The sequence below is a fragment of the Manihot esculenta genome, chromosome 14 (genome assembly GCF_001659605.2).
Source record: "Manihot esculenta cultivar AM560-2 chromosome 14, M.esculenta_v8, whole genome shotgun sequence".
Taxonomy (NCBI): Eukaryota; Viridiplantae; Streptophyta; class Magnoliopsida; order Malpighiales; family Euphorbiaceae; genus Manihot; species Manihot esculenta.
In genome coordinates this window covers 1905551-1921327 of record NC_035174.2, presented here as the reverse complement: position 1 = coordinate 1921327, position 15777 = coordinate 1905551, and the positions used below count along the sequence as shown (strand labels likewise).

General features: G+C 36.8%; 2 protein-coding genes across 3 annotated transcripts; one reads left to right on the top strand and one right to left on the bottom strand.

Moving 5' to 3' along the window:
* Positions 1-3036: 3036 nt before the first annotated feature.
* Positions 3037-5650, top strand: LOC110600341 (transcription factor SPEECHLESS). Its single transcript, XM_021737177.2, has 3 exons — positions 3037-3923; positions 4447-4974; positions 5296-5650. Exons 1-3 carry the CDS (start codon positions 3516-3518, stop codon positions 5359-5361), a joined length of 1002 nt encoding a protein of 333 aa, XP_021592869.1. The 5' UTR covers positions 3037-3515; the 3' UTR covers positions 5362-5650.
* Positions 5651-7537: 1887 nt separating this feature from the next.
* Positions 7538-13766, bottom strand: LOC110631349 (probable WRKY transcription factor 41). 2 transcript variants are annotated; one of them, XM_043950216.1, is made up of 4 exons: positions 13181-13766; positions 12957-13085; positions 11801-12420; positions 7538-7777 (listed from the first exon to the last, which is right to left on the bottom strand). In XM_043950216.1, the coding sequence occupies exons 1-3, from the start codon at positions 13477-13479 to the stop codon at positions 11826-11828; spliced, it is 1023 nt and encodes a 340-aa protein (XP_043806151.1). In that variant the 5' UTR covers positions 13480-13766; the 3' UTR covers positions 7538-7777; positions 11801-11825. The 2 variants fall into 2 exon arrangements, with proteins under 2 accessions (XP_043806151.1, XP_043806150.1); XM_043950215.1 differs by lacking the exon at positions 7538-7777 and having other exon boundaries at positions 11655-12420; positions 13181-13497; positions 13583-13765.
* Positions 13767-15777: the final 2011 nt, after the last annotated feature.

Sequence of the window (15777 nt, the reverse complement as noted above, 5' to 3'; positions counted from 1 at the left end):
ATCTTAGTTACCTCAAAATTCTTTATATATTGTGTTAGTGAGGTGAAAAAAAAATCGAATATGTGTAGTCAGTGGGGTAGGAGTCTTGACTTAAGGAGCATGATGAAGTGAACCGGGTGAAACATCATTCAACTCAATTGCTAGCAGTAGAGGATATTGCATATAAAGTGAATTAAATGGAGGCTGGGAAGGGGGGGCTGCACCAAACTCTACACCTCAACTGTTCTAGGGCACCATGGGGACATGAAATCAATAATGGGACCCAAAAATCTATAATGCAATCAAGTTGGTGGGTCCACATTAATTCTTTGGTATCCGACATCCGTCTGATCGGTGCTCCGGTTGCATATACTGCTCCCATAGTTTTGATAATAATCACAAATGAGACGCCGGATTACGTAACTGAGCGAGAGAGGGAGGTGACAAATTAACAAACGTAGATATGTAGTAATGTTTTTGCTCATATATTTCATGATGATGTTTAGATTCGCAAGTAAATGAAGCTATGGAGGTCCCGCTTATTATTATTTTGTTTTTCTTTTTTTTTTTTTTAATTTTATTTTGCCCCACATTTAGATTCACATATATGGCGTAGTATGCTTTAAATGATATGAAGTTGCATGCTTTTATATGTATTATGTACATAGAGATACTCCATATATCCCATCACTAACTGATTCAGGCTACAACATCCAAATAAGATTATTAGATATAGAGAGAATCTCCAAGACGAATGGATTCTTTCTGCTTAACTTTCGTTTTGTGCTAAATATAGCTACCGACAAATGGTTGACGGCCTTGAGTAGTTGAGCTACGCTAGATAACATATAGCTATACCTGAAAAGTTGCATGGCTATTGCTATTTCACGTAAAACCTGAACCCTGTAAGAGTCAGAATTAATTGCAACATCCAAAGCATTATATAACTAATTAATTTGTTTGATCTAATAGTTTCCAATTTAGCAAACGATAGCCTTTCGCATATTCAAAACTAAAACATGCACATTCACATGCACCACAAACTTTGAATGTTGCATATATAGATATTAATGGGGTTATTTATGGATGCAAAAGGCTTGCAATATAATAGTCGCGAAAATGTATAAGGTTGACAAGTAATTGAGTAGGAGGCAGGGTAAAATGATGGGTTAAGGAAGGAAGACAAAGATGGAGCCTGCCTAGGGCTGATACATCATAATATCATCTGTGAGAAAAACTGATCTCTGGCATTTGTAACGTTGGGTAGCTAAAATCTGGGTTTGAGACCATCTAGTACATAAAAGCAATCAATAGTATCTATCAGAATTACACGAGATAACAAGAACAATACTCAGTTACATCATGATTAAGTTTGGTTCAGCTAAATTCCCGTTAGCAAACAGTGTTGAGTCCAGAGAACAGAGAGAGAGAGAGATGGTGGTTGAAGATGGTAAATGTGAAAATTGATGGGTGAGAAGGAAATGTTGTATTCATTAGTATGAAAATTGATTGCAGAAAAAAACGAAATAATAGTGAAGACACGTTTCCCTTTAAATTGAACCGCATTCCCATGCAATTACTCTGTGTAAGCCGAAAAAATTATACTATTGAAATTCGTATATTGATGAGCATCGTAGGAGGCACGGAGATCCCGTGTCTGCGCATTCATACCCTTTCTTTGTTTGTTTATAATTTATAATATTTCAAACTCCCCATCGGACAAGTTGCAGACTTCTCCTCCCACATTTATTTCTCTCTCTCACTCCCAAATCCACTTTGTCATACCTCTTTAGATTGCTGTAGTAAAACTACCCAGCTCGGCGTAGTTCTTGAGAAAATGAGGCCAGCATAATTCATAGTTAGTTCAACAGGAGAACAGTGTTTAAGATTTTATAATATCAGAATTAATAATATATAATAAAAAAATCATGAAAAGAGATGATACATCAAAGTCAGTCGGAAGGTAAAAGCTATATATTTTTTTTTATTTTACATTGAGTGTTTAAATACGGTCTCAATTGCTACTAAGTGCATGCATTTTTAATAAATGATGTGTATAGAATTTTGTCTTTGTGTATATGACGCCATTGAAGAAGGTTTCTAAGATGAGTAAAATGTCATTTTATAATGCATTTAATATTGCATTCATCAATTGAAAAATGGTGCAAGATATGGCTAGGCGGCTGCATCAAGAGTAAGCACCACTGTCTGCTGCCCATAGTCAGGTAGGATCTGACACAACTAACATTTATGTTTGAGAATCCCTCTTATTTCAGTCTTCAATTTAAACCTAACTGTAACATTAAAACTACAATATTGTCCGCACCTTCAGAAGAAGATTTATTTCAATCCGAATTTATTATAAGTTTTTACTTTGAAAAACTTAAATTCAAATCATGTAAATCCGATCTGAGAGCATTGTGTTGTCTACTGCTGAATTGGCTATATATTCTACAATTTAATAGGTTAATATAGATAATCAATTAAAATTTCACTGTGCTAAAAATACTTAAAAATTATACTATATTTTAACTCTATCATATTCATATAAGTAATATATAAATCTAATTTAATTTATACTATGAATCACTATGTAGTAATAAGAACAACTATATAAACTATATTTTTATTTTTAACTAGGTCTAAACTAATTAGTGAAAAAATTCTTCGGTTTGTATTCAATCAATTTTTTTAAAAAAATAATTAGATTATATAAATTTTTTTAAAATTAAAAAAATCAAACTGAACTTTTTTTTCAATTTAAACCAAATTTTAATAATCTCTTATAAATCTATCTTGAGCACATAGTCCGCATGTAAAAAAAGGGTGTAGTGTTTATGAAAACCTCAAATAAATATTGATCTGGATTAGTTTCCAAAATTGGTGGAGGTCTAACTAAGATCCACCTGTTAAACCAAAAATCAATCTTGATCTACATGAAATTATGAAAATTCTGTAATTTACATGAATACAATGATATTGTAAAGTACACTTAGTTTCACACTCTAATAATCCATCTCCTATAAAATAAAATAAAAAGAAAATAAATTCTAGACAATCCTTAGATGCGCATAAAAATACATCTCGCTTTTCCACAGAACATGATAGGATTCAAGAATGGTAATCAACCCACCAGTATTCTTTCCATGCCAACTCCCTTGACATCCCCTTTTTCTTAATAAATCTCCCCTCTCTCTCTCCCCGATTCAGTTTTCTTGGCTTTTATCATCTTGGTTTTCAGTGCTCACTGCCTCCCAGATTCTCTTTAAGTTTCCCAGCAATTAGCAGCAAACTTCAACCTAACTTCACATGAGACACCCTTAACTAGGAGTTGATGGTGATAGTTTAGATTGTCGCACCACTTCTTGTATAAATACTTCTTTCGCCATATATTTTGTTTTCTCCTTGATCCTGATCAATTTCATACCTTCGTGCTACAGCATTAGGGTCTTTATTCCACTTCACTCATCCTTTCCCCGTCCATATTTATCTGCACTACTAAAGGAAGCAAGCAAAAAAAAAAAAGGAGGTTCACAATGAGTGACAGTTTCTCTGATTTTTTGGATAGACCTGAATTTTGCGACGCTAACTTGCACGGAGACGATCTCTTCGCTATTTTTGAGAGCTTAGATAGCGTAACAGAGTTCCCTCCAGTTGCACCATCGGACGAAGTTGTTGTGAGCTCAAAAGAAAGCGAAGAAAAGACGAGGCTGTTATCCCAGAAGTCTACATGTTCTAGTGCTCTGCTAGAATCTGAAACTGAGATCGAAACTTCTCCAAAGAGCAAGAGACAAAAGACCACAGCAACTTCTCCAGAGGAACTGGTAAACCCAGATGGCCAGCAAAAGATATCTCATATTACAGTGGAGCGCAACCGGAGAAAACAAATGAACGAGCACTTGTCTGCTTTGAGATCGCTCATGCCTTGCTTCTATGTCAAGAGAGTAAGTTTTCTATTTTTATACTTCTTCCTAAGTATGGATATCGAAGCTTTCCCTTAATTTACTCTTCCTTTGGGAGTATTCGTCGACTCGATCGATCTTACCGCTGATTATAGACGAGAAGAGAACAAAAAGTCCTTAAATAAAAAAATAAAAAGAAGTAAAAGTTTCAATATCTAACTCTACAAACTATACTGGCTCAGATTGTTTTGCCAATGGACGAAGTTTTTTATCACTAAACCAATGAAATAATTTTCTCACCAAACAAAGCAAAAGAAAAATAGAAGTTCTTTTGCCCAGATGTCTTTCTTTTCTCTATCTTGTCTTTCCTTTTTGTAATTTCTTTGGCCAAGTTCGATTTGGGTAGACCTCCTACCTCTTGCTAATGATGATTCAAAAGTTGAATTCCTTAAGTTGAAACGTGAAATTCAATTTCGTTTTCTTTAGAAAAAACCATGATGATTAAAAACTAAATTTTTTTATATTTATTTTTCCCTTAGTTTCCCTAATCTCTATTATGCATTAGGGAGACCAAGCATCAATAATCGGAGGTGTTGTTGATTACATCAATGAGTTGCAGCAAGTTCTACAATCCCTTGAGGCCAAGAAGCAAAGAAAAGTTTACAGTGAAGTACTCAGCCCCAGGGTAGTGTCAAGTCCAAGACCCTCACCACTTAGCCCTAGAAAACCACCGCTGAGTCCTAGACTTAATTTACCTATAAGCCCAAGAACCCCACAACCAGGTAGCCCTTACAGACCAAGGTTACAGCAAGGCTACCTCTCCCCCACCATGGCCAGTTCTCTCGAACCATCCCCAACTTCTTCTTCTTCCTCCATAAATGACAACAATGAACTGGTTGCAAATTCCAAGTCTGCCATTGCCGTTGTGGAGGTTAAGTTCTCTGGCCCAAATGTTCTATTGAAAACAGTATCTCCCATGATTCCCGGTCAAGCTGTAAAGATTGTTTCTGCCCTGGAGGACCTCTCGCTCGAGATCCTACAAGTGAGCATGAACACTGTCGATGAGACCATGCTTAACTCCTTCACTATCAAGGTAACACTCGAAGAAATATATATATGTAACTCATATATTCTTTAGATTCTGGTCATATCTGTTAGTTGAGTAAAAGAAAAAGACATTAAAAAAAAAAATAGGTGGCTTGAGTTCTACCTCGATCTCACATATGTAAGGTGATCCAACTCCTAACAATATCATATTCTTCAATAATTGTTAAGAGTGAAAAAAAAATGAAACAAATTAAAGATTTTTCTTTAAAAAATGCATTAAATATAATTTCTATTTTGAACGAAATTAGCTTTTTTATTGATTCTATAGACGTACAGGACCATTGTTAATTCTGCTTTCCTTTAACAGATTGGAATTGAATGCCAACTTAGTGCAGAGGAGCTCGCTCAGCAAATCCAGCAAACATTCTGCTAATTAGTATAGATTTATTGAAGCTTCAAGAGTCAGCCTTCTAATTTTCTCTCTTTATCTTGAAGATGCATGTAGTAATAAGGAAACTTAGGGAGGCATTTATCAGCATTGCTTTTAGCAAGTGTAATTGTAGATCAGTCTCATAACCTCTAGTGGGTAGTTAGTCGTTAGCTGGCTAGGTTAAGGTAGTATTTTGCAATTGAGCATTCTCAATTCTCAAGTTTTATTTTAATTAATGTGCGAATTCAATTTCTAATTTCTGAGTCTTATTCCTTGTAATTAAGTTTTATCACTATTAGCTAGTTAATGGATAATTCACACGTTGAAGGTAATTGTATTAAGAAAATGAAAAACTCACACTTCAAAAATTAATATATTAATTCCAAATTCAATTATTTATTGTGTTACTCCATTCAAATATCAAATGTAATTTTTGTTTTAACCAAGAAACTAAAAGGGATTAATTGATACAGGAAATATATGAATTTGAAAGAGAGAAAACGACAGGTAATCAAACTCAAATCAAAATGCCATGAGAATCATAACCCTAATAATGTCGGCCACCCACTATCGTATGGAAATTAACATTTGTGTTTTAAATTTCAGTACAAATTTCATAGATGGGTCCTTCAAAGTATTCAGAAGTGGCGTGTTTGAGGGGCGGAAGCATGCGAGATTGTAAACCAAATGGACCACTAACCACAGCTTACAGTTTTGAAACAACTTGCTTCTAGATTCAATCCATGGCAAATATGGACCACTAATGCATGGCCCCCTGTAACCTCAGGTGGGAGGTGGCCTTGGGAAATAGCAGATCCCAGGCTAGACTGAAACAGAGTGTGTGCTTAACGGGACCTGGCCTGGACCACAGGTGAAATTGTTTCCATTTACAGTGGTTCTGGTTCATGTTTTGAGACCTAAAATGGACCATGCAATTACTCTAGTGAGTCTGAAAATGTGGGCTCACTAAGCTATGCCCAATTCAAAGTTTGAATGAGATGGCCTTGCTTTGCTCCCTTTGTCGTAAACCACACTAATTAATGAAATGGCTATGGCTCCAGAATCCTTTCCGTCATTTGACCTAGATCTGGGCTTCGCCCGGTTGATGAGAAGGAAAAACGTGGTCACAGAAATTTCTTATCAGCTTTCAGCTTTTAAATTCATATTATATTATTTTTCATAATAATTATTTTGCGATGTGATAATTTTAAAACGTGGTCCAGAACGTACCTACTCGTTCTGGACCAGGCCCAACAATCAATTTTTAATTTTTTTTTATCATAATGTACAAAATATACTTTTTTTCTGAAAAAAAAAAAAAAGATGAAGAGTGCTGCAATCATATGATTGCAAGAAAATTATATAATTAATTTTAGCAAAATTAATGAGTTGTTTATATTTATATAAATAAGTTATTTATTGATAGAATATTTGTAACGACCCGAAAATCGGACTGCCACTGGCGCTAGGATCCAGATCGACTTAAGGTCGCCGGGACTCGTAGCAAGCCTGTCATACCCTCTTCGTACCTGTAAAATCCCATACATGATCAAACATAACCTGTAAACCTCTGCCATCCCATACCATGGTTCAACCTGTGCATGTACTATCTCTATACACAGACTCCCCTTGTCAGAGCACTCATCAAAACTCTAAGTGAGTCCACACAGTATATGTTAAACCTGGTCATACATACATACTCATCAACTAGACATATACATAACAGACCATGTAAACAAAAGGGATTTACATTACATCTGGGTCAAGCACAATACTATACAAAACCATTACAACTCTTTACATTATTATTTTTCTTTACATCGTTACATGTCCACACTAGGCTATTACACATCTCTTACTCTCTCTCTTCCTGTACCCTGCTAGACTCCCTTGCACACTGAACCTGCAAAACTAGGTTAGGGGAGAGGGGTGAGCTATAAAGCCCAGTGAGTAGAAACACTGAAAACAGTTCACTCATTACATGCTCTCATGAAATGCATCACATCACAAACATTTCACATCTCGGATGGACATGACCACCAAAATTTCCTCCAGTGTCAGTATGCCTGGCCCAGCTAGGTCTTACAACCTCAGTATGCCTAGCCCGGCCAGGTCTTACAACATCTGTATGTGTATGCCTGGCCTGACCAGGTCTTATAACATCTCTAGGGCTATTGGGGTCGCCTTGGGCCATCCACATCATCATATTCATCATATTATGCAATGCGCCATATTCGTGAATCTAGTGCAAGCAACCTACTATAACTATCATGATGCATGAAACATGCTAAAAGCATTTTATTTATCATAGTAAAAAGATGTATGTTTAGTTCCACTCACCTCTGGCTGACTCTGTACTGACTCTGAATACTCTGAAGCAGTGCTCACTGCTGCTCTCTTCGGTTCCTCTGGTCCGTTCCTACACAGGTGGACTCAAATGAGGGACCAAACGAACTCAAAAACAATGCTATAAAACTCCCCAAAACCCCCTTAAAACATCCTAAAACAATCACATAAAGCCTGCCAAGGAAGGCTGGACAGGGCACGTTCGGCGGCAGGTTCGGCGGCCGAAAATCCCTTCCAGAGACGAAACTCAAGCACCTTCGGCGGCCGAACTTCCACTTTCGGCAGCCGAACCCTTTCGGGGGCAAGGTTCGGGGGCTGAAAGGCACTCCAGAGACAAAAGTCTCTAACCTTCGGCGGCACCTTCGGCGGCCGAAACCCCGCTCCAGAGCCGAAAGTCCAAATCTTCGGGGGCGAGCTTAGGCAGCCGAAACCACCTCCTTAGCACGTTCGGCGGCCGAACCTTCCTTCGGCGGCCGAAACTGGATTTTCCAGTTAGACAGAAACTTGTTGTAATATCCGGCTAGACTCCGGTATCGGAATTCCTACCGTCCGGTGGAATCTCGGATGTCGGAAACTTCTAGAAGGGTAAAACCATGTTTTATAAAATGTTTTTAATGTATTTTATGTTTTTAAGCAAAAAGGAATTTGAGTTTTGAATGAAATGGATCAAAGGAGGCTTTGCCAGGTTCGGCCGCCGAAAGTTAGGTTCGGCCGCCGAACATGGTGGGGTTTTGGGAGCGCTTTAGGCCTCCGAAAGCCTTGCTTGAAAGACTCAAGGTTCGGCCGCCGAACCTCATGTTCGGCCGCCGAACATGCATGAGATGTGGGGGCACGTTAGGCCGCCGAAAGGTGGCAGAACCAGCCCTATAAAGGACCCCGTGACCGAAACAGGCGAGGTTTTCTCTCCCATTTCGGCCGACGGTAAGCTTTAGCCCTCCTATGGTCATTTTAAGTGTTTTCCCTCAAATCCTTTAGATCTTAACAAGTTACATCTTGTTTTTGAAGAGTTTTAAAGTTTAAGCAAGTTTTGGAGCTTTGAAGTTCAAGAACTCGAATCTCCCCATCTTCGAGCTAGGATCGTTTCTCTCTCGATCTTCAAAGAGGTAAGAGCCGATCTCTAGTTTTATATGTGTTTTAAGTAAGTTTTGTGCAAGGTTTTGGGGTAGAAATGCATGAGTAGGCTTGTTGGGTTTTTATGAAAAATCCATGGTTTTAATGTGTGTTTATGTGCAATGTGGCTTGCTTGTGTGTTGTAGTTGGGGTTTAAGCTTGTTGGAGACCCCTAGGAGCTTGTATGCTTGAGTATGCTTGTTGTAGAATAGGTTTATGCATGATTGGTTGTGTAGGGGGTTGTTTTGGGCATGAAGAGCCAAGTTTCTGCCCTTTGGCAGAAACCAGGTTCGGCAGCCGAAGGTACTTTCGGCCGCCGAACCAGCTTGGGAGGCAGCTTTAGGCTGCCGAAGCCTGCCCCCGAAAGTTTGAGTTCGGCTCTGTCCGAGACTTTCGGCCGCCGAAGGTGCCGCCGAACATGCATGAGTTTCGTCTCTGTCTGGGAGTTTCGGCCGCCGAAGGTGCCGCCGAACCTGCCTGACTTTCGGCTCTGGAGGGACTTCCGGCCGCCGAAGGTGCCGCCGAAAGTGCCCTTCCCAGCCTTTTCTTGCATGTTTTTTAGGGATGTTTTGAGGTGTTTTTAGGAAGTTTTTGGGGGGTATGTTTAGAGTTATGTTCTTGTTGTTTGGTGCCTCATTTGAGTCCACCTGTGTAGGTTCGGACCCGAGGACCCGAGACCCCCGGTTGTGAGATAGTCTTTCAGAGTCCGTCGTTAAAGCTTCGGTCACCAGGTGAGTGGGATTATTCCCTAAGTTTTTAAGTAATGAATAAATGAACAAATGGATGAATCTGATAGCATACTCATGCATCATTAATGCCATGTGATGCTTTAGGATGTTTGCATTAGAAATTCACGAATATGTTGCATTGCATAATTTGATGTTGATGTGGATGGTTATTGGGTGATTCATAGTCCTCTAATGTTATGTTATGATGATATGTTATGGAAGACCAGTGAGGCCCATTCTACGCCCCTGGCATTATGTAAGAGAAAGACCAGCGAGGCCCATTCTACGCCCCTGGCACTTTGGAATGTTATGATATGTATGTTATGTAAGAGAAAGACCAGCGAGGCCCATTCTACGCCCCTAGCACTTGGAGATGTGAGGACTAATGGTGACAATACCATCCTTTATGTGATTAAATGTGATGTGTTGCATTTCATGAAAGCATGTAAAGTAAAAGTTATGTTATTTAATGTTAATAATAAAATGAATAATAATATACCTAAAAAGTGTGGAATTAAAGCAAATGTAAATAATAAAATGGAGAATAAAATACCTAAAAATGGAGGAATTAATATCACGTTTTTACTTTTTACTCACTGGGCTCTTTAGCTCACCCCTCTCCCCTAACCCCAGTCTTGCAGGTACCGTGTAGATAGAGAAGTCAGAAGAGTAAGAGAAGTTTATGTAATAGCATAGCTGTGGACATGGTTTATTCATAATGTAAAAGTATATTATGTAATGTAATGTAAGTTTTATAGTGTGCTTGACTAGAGTCTGTTGTAATCCCTTAAATACATGAAGTAAATGTTTTATGATGTTTATGTAACCCAAGCCTGATATATGTTATGTACCCCCTTGGAGTATTTGTTGAGAACTCCAATGAGGGGTTTATGTTATGGTTATGCATGCACAGGCTAGGCTGGGTAAAGAAATGTTTGAATGAAAGAAAAGTTTTAATTTTTATGTATGTTTTGGTTCATGTATGGGATTAAACAGGTTCACAGGATGTATGTTTGGCTTGCTACGGGTTCCGGCGGCCTTAAGCCGACCTGAATCCTAGCGCCGGTAGCGGTCCGGTTTCCGGGTCGTTACACTTGTTCTGTTTCATGCACAATTTCCCCCAAACACACTCAAACATGCAACCAACCAAACCACAACGAGCATATACTCATGTACATGCACAAAGGGGTCCAAAACTATCTTAAAACCCCAAACAACATCAACAAACACAACACATAACATGCTTTTACACAAAACTCACATAAAACCTACTTAACCTAAACATGCATATCTACCCAACCAACTTGCATAAAACTTGCTTAAAACATTAAAAGATGTCAGGAAACTTCACTTACCTCTGGTAAACGAGAGGATGAAGGGTCCTAACGTAGAGATATGGGGAAAACACTCCTCAAGTCTCCAAACTTCAAGTCTTGGGTTTTATGCTCAAAAACTTCAAAAATAACACAAATCTTGTTAAAACCTTGAAAGATTTGAAGAAGATCATGCAAGTCAACTTGGGAAGGGTTTAGGCTCACCTTTGGCTGAAGGGGGAAGTAAAATATCATCCTTCCACCGACTTGGGGCCTTTTATAGGTGGCTAGCCAGACCACCTTCGGCGGCCAAACGTGAATCCGAAACCATGCAAGGTTCGGCGGCCGAAACTCACATTCGGCGGCCGAACTTGCCATTTTCTCCCTTGGCTCTTTTCACTTAAAAACTCATTTCCTTACTACTTAAAACAGTAAAACAAGGTAAAACACGTGAGTGAGAAAAACATATGTACTACCCTTCTAGCGGGTTCCGGCACTCGAAATTCCACCGGACTACAGGAATTCCGATGCCGGACTCTAGCCGGGTATTACAATATTATATTTCTTTTTTTTTAATTATTTTTCATTATAAATGTAGATTCATGTGTGTTAATATATATACAGAATTATCTCGATCTTCGCATGGCAAGTGGAGGTGAAATTCAATCAAGCGCTAATTTAGATCTTGTTTAGACATAAAAAAAAAAATAACAAGTAGAAAATAAAGTACAATCATTATAACAGTCAACCATTAATGATTATGGATTAAAATGGAAAGATAAAATTTTGTATAAAAAAAAAACACAAAACATGTTGCAAAATATATTTCTTCAAAACGGCCCTAGGAAATTTTTCTTCGCAAATAAATTAATTATTAATTAACTTGTAATACAATTTGACCACCCACCAGGTGCAAGTTGCTTATCACATGCTCTAGCTGTTTACCTTGATTTCCAAGCTGCGCGTGTTCCTAGGATAGGAATCCTGAATTGTCAAATGTGTTTGGATCAAATTCTACATTGGCAAATGGGAAATCCAAACCAATAGTGGGAGAATCAGTAGTTGAAGTAGCAGCGCAGATTATGTCAGTCAGCTCAGCTTCAGCAGAAGTCTGAAAATTCCGATTCCCTCCAAAGCTGTAATGGTGCATCCCACTTGAAGATAGAGAGAAATGGGAATTCTCAATGAAGCTCTTATCCACCACATAAGGCGAAAAAGCTTCATTATCTGCCTTAACACTTGCTGCAGAAGGGAAGTAAAAGGGAGGAACTGATTGCTGACTCGAGTCCAATACTTCAGTTATGACTTTAAGCCCCGAAAGAAAGTCCGAGGAGAGATCTTGCGATTGTTGTTGTAGATTTTCTTGGGGCTTCTGGGGCTCCATAACGGTGTTTGTTGGTCCTTGATTCTGGAGTGGCTTTGAAGGAGAGAGCATATGGGCTTGGGTGCAAGTATGCCTTCCACGGTAGGTAATCTGGAAGATGGTAGGGTCTTCATTGGAAAGTTGGACTTGTTTTGTTGCTAAACATCCTTGGACAATTCTCTCAGTGCACCTATAATAGCCCCTGCAGATACAAATTTATATTCCTAATCCTATGAGAAAGAGAGGGATTTAATTTATGGATGATACAATAATAATAATAAGCAGAAGCAACATAACTTTTAACGAAATTGTATAGTAGATATCGTGACAGTTGGGATAGGTGAATGGATTAATGTAGGTATTATAAGATTCAATTCTTGGCATGCTTTTTTTCTGTGGTTAGAAAACTCTGCATTAATTAATGGCATGCAGCAGAGAGGGCATTATTGCTTAAGATAACGTAGCATAGACTAGCTACCTAAAATATAGTCTTGCAAATTATCAGAATTCTCATATATTACAATATAAAGTTCCTTTTCCAGGAACTAGTATTCTGAGAATATATATAGCAAGCAACATGAGGAGACCAAATTTCTAGTACGCTGCTGCTTAAATGGTTATTATATCATGGTATGTTTTTGGCGTTTCCCAATATCTCTAATGCAATATATGTATATACCCTTTTGCAAAACCTTGTATATTGCACTCAATATCCCTAAATGTAAGTAATTAGCGCACCTTGGATATTTAGCTCCTAGGATGTCTTTCTGGCCGTACTTTCTCCAGCTGAAGCCATCATCAAGAGGCCCTTCTAGTCCTATCCCTGGGCTAACTCGTACTTGTCGTGTCCACCTTGGCATGCCCTTCCTGCAGAGTTAACATTCAGAAATACGACACCCACAATTTAGATAAATCTCACCCAAAGTTCGAAACAGAACACTGACGAGGCATCATGTATGCACCTTTTCCTAGAAGCATGTCTAAGATCGTGGTCCTTCAACTCCCGTTCAGAGTCTTCAGTCCGGGGGCTTCCACTTAGAGAAGGCGGAGACTCAGACACACCAATGGCAATTGATCCTGTGGGATTTAGCATCGAAAGTGCCTTTTCATAAGAAGCTTGGATCTCATGGACCAACGTTTCACGGGTTTCTGGAGAAGAAGATGGGACGTTGAGGTGGATTTGGAGTTGCCTTGCCAGCTCTCTCCCCAGCATTAGCTCGTTTACAAGATCCTTCTGCTCCCAATCCCCCATGTTCTCCATTTCTCAGCCTGACTGTTGCTGCAAGTTCGTGAAATGTAGGTTACTAATTTTCTACTTCATATGATCACAATACCAGGTAGTATCAAATGATGAGAAGCTCTACCTGAAAGTAAAAAATTTATGGGGAAAATGGATTAACTGAAAAAGGCCAAAATAATAAAATAAAAGGAAAGTATAGTAATGATCTGACTTGTAAGCTTATGGGGCTATGAAATTAGAAATGAAGTAAGACTGAGAACCTGAAGAAGGAGTGGCTTGGGATTTTAAGGGAAAGGAGAAGGGGGATGTGCACGTAAAGACACAGGTTTGACTGAGAAAAATATCACCCTGTTTTTTTTTTTATTCTTCATTAAGACCGGTCTGGTCATAGGAAATGCGGTTCAAAGTCCAATTGCTGACCATTTCAACGTAATTCTTTTAGTACATTTCATAATTACGTGTTTTTCTCCTTTCTTATTAATTTCTTACTACTAAATAGGATGCCGAGTAAATATTCTTTATTAAATCATAACCAAAAACACAGAAATTTGAGAAATGAAGAAAGAGCGGGGAGATTTATTTTTTACTTCAAAAAATAGTTTTTTTAATTTTTTTTGTCGAAGTGGGCATGGAGCTGGGCAAGTGGAGATGTAGAACTTCTAATATAGTCCCGGCTTATGCGTTAATACTATTAATTACAGAAGACAATTTCCCTTCCTTCGATGTGACAAGCACGACAAAGTTAATATTTTTTTTTTCAGTGTTCATACGAATCGGGAGAACAGATGACATGAACATGATGCTATTTTGATTACGTTTGCTGCTTTAGTTTCGTGGAAGTAGGGCAAATATAACCCAAAAAAAAAAAAAACTATCATGTATAGTTTAGGAAAAAAGTGATAGTGAGAATTAATTACATTAACTTTATTAACATTGCAAATATTTTACTAGGATCAGAATTTTTCCCAGAAATGTGGATTACTTTTACATAGAAAAGGATGAAATTGTTAGCTTATAAATATTTCGGAAAAATAGCAGTGAAATCAATTATTTTATTATTTTATTTTAAAAAATATATTATATAGTCTTTATTTTTTAAAATTATTAAATGTTTAGTTGTTGCATTTTTAAACGATTAACTATTTAGTATATTTATTTATTTAAACCATTTGAAGTATATAAAATTTATATTTATAGTGTCTGAAAAAAAAAAGATCTGACTTCTGAGCATGGGAGAGGAGATAAAATAGAAAAATAGATAAACAAAGTCCAATAGCTGATAATTAAGTTCCATGTGACTTAATTAATACTAAAAAGAATCAATATTTAAACTCTTAACTTTATTTATTTTGAAATACATATTTAATTATCAAGCTGGCTTAATTAATTAATCAATGACTCCCTTCTTTAACATACCTTTTTCTCTTGCAATAACATTAATACATGCACATTATTACGGACGCAACGTGCATGGGTGATAAATAAATACACATTCTTGGCTTAATTAATATCATTTAATAAACAATTATAAAAAATTGTTTTAAAATGAGTTGATAATTTTATATTCATTAATTTTCCAAAATTTACAGAATGTAATAATTTTTTACTGTTTGAAACACAATCTTTATCTGATTAATTATTTTAAGTATTTTTATATTTAAATAATTACGATATAAATATGTGATTATCTAAATATAAATAAATAATTATTAAATAAATGTAAGAAAGCAATACTTTAGAGAATTGTTTTTAAATTGTAAAAATGATAATGGTGGAGACTAATTTGTTAATGGGATGGAATATTATCATGTACTAATGTATTATAAATTAAAAAATAAATTTATACGTAATCTTATACATAATTAAATGACTTTCTAGAAAGTAAATGTGGTTTACTTTTCTTTTATAAGAGAAGTGAGTTTCTCGACCAAATTCAAATAACATTTAAGTCACTCCTATTTCTCATTTTATTATTTTTTTTTTTATAATTGAATATTTTTATCATTTTTATATTATATTAAAAATTTAACATATCAATTAAATAAATATAAAACATACTTGTAAGTAAATAATTTTAATTTCTAAAAGTTTCTGAAAATAGACTATTTTAAATTAAATAAAAACTAAAACAACACTTTTATTAATGGGGAGAATTACAAGATAATATGAGTAATGGGCCATATGACATCCACCTATGTGTATTTATAGGCTTCTAATGCTACTAATTAAAGGATTAATTAAAGTCTGTGGGTATAAAATTTATTGACTGCACCTAATTTATCATTGACTCAATTAAGTGAACTCGTTTTCATGTATCTT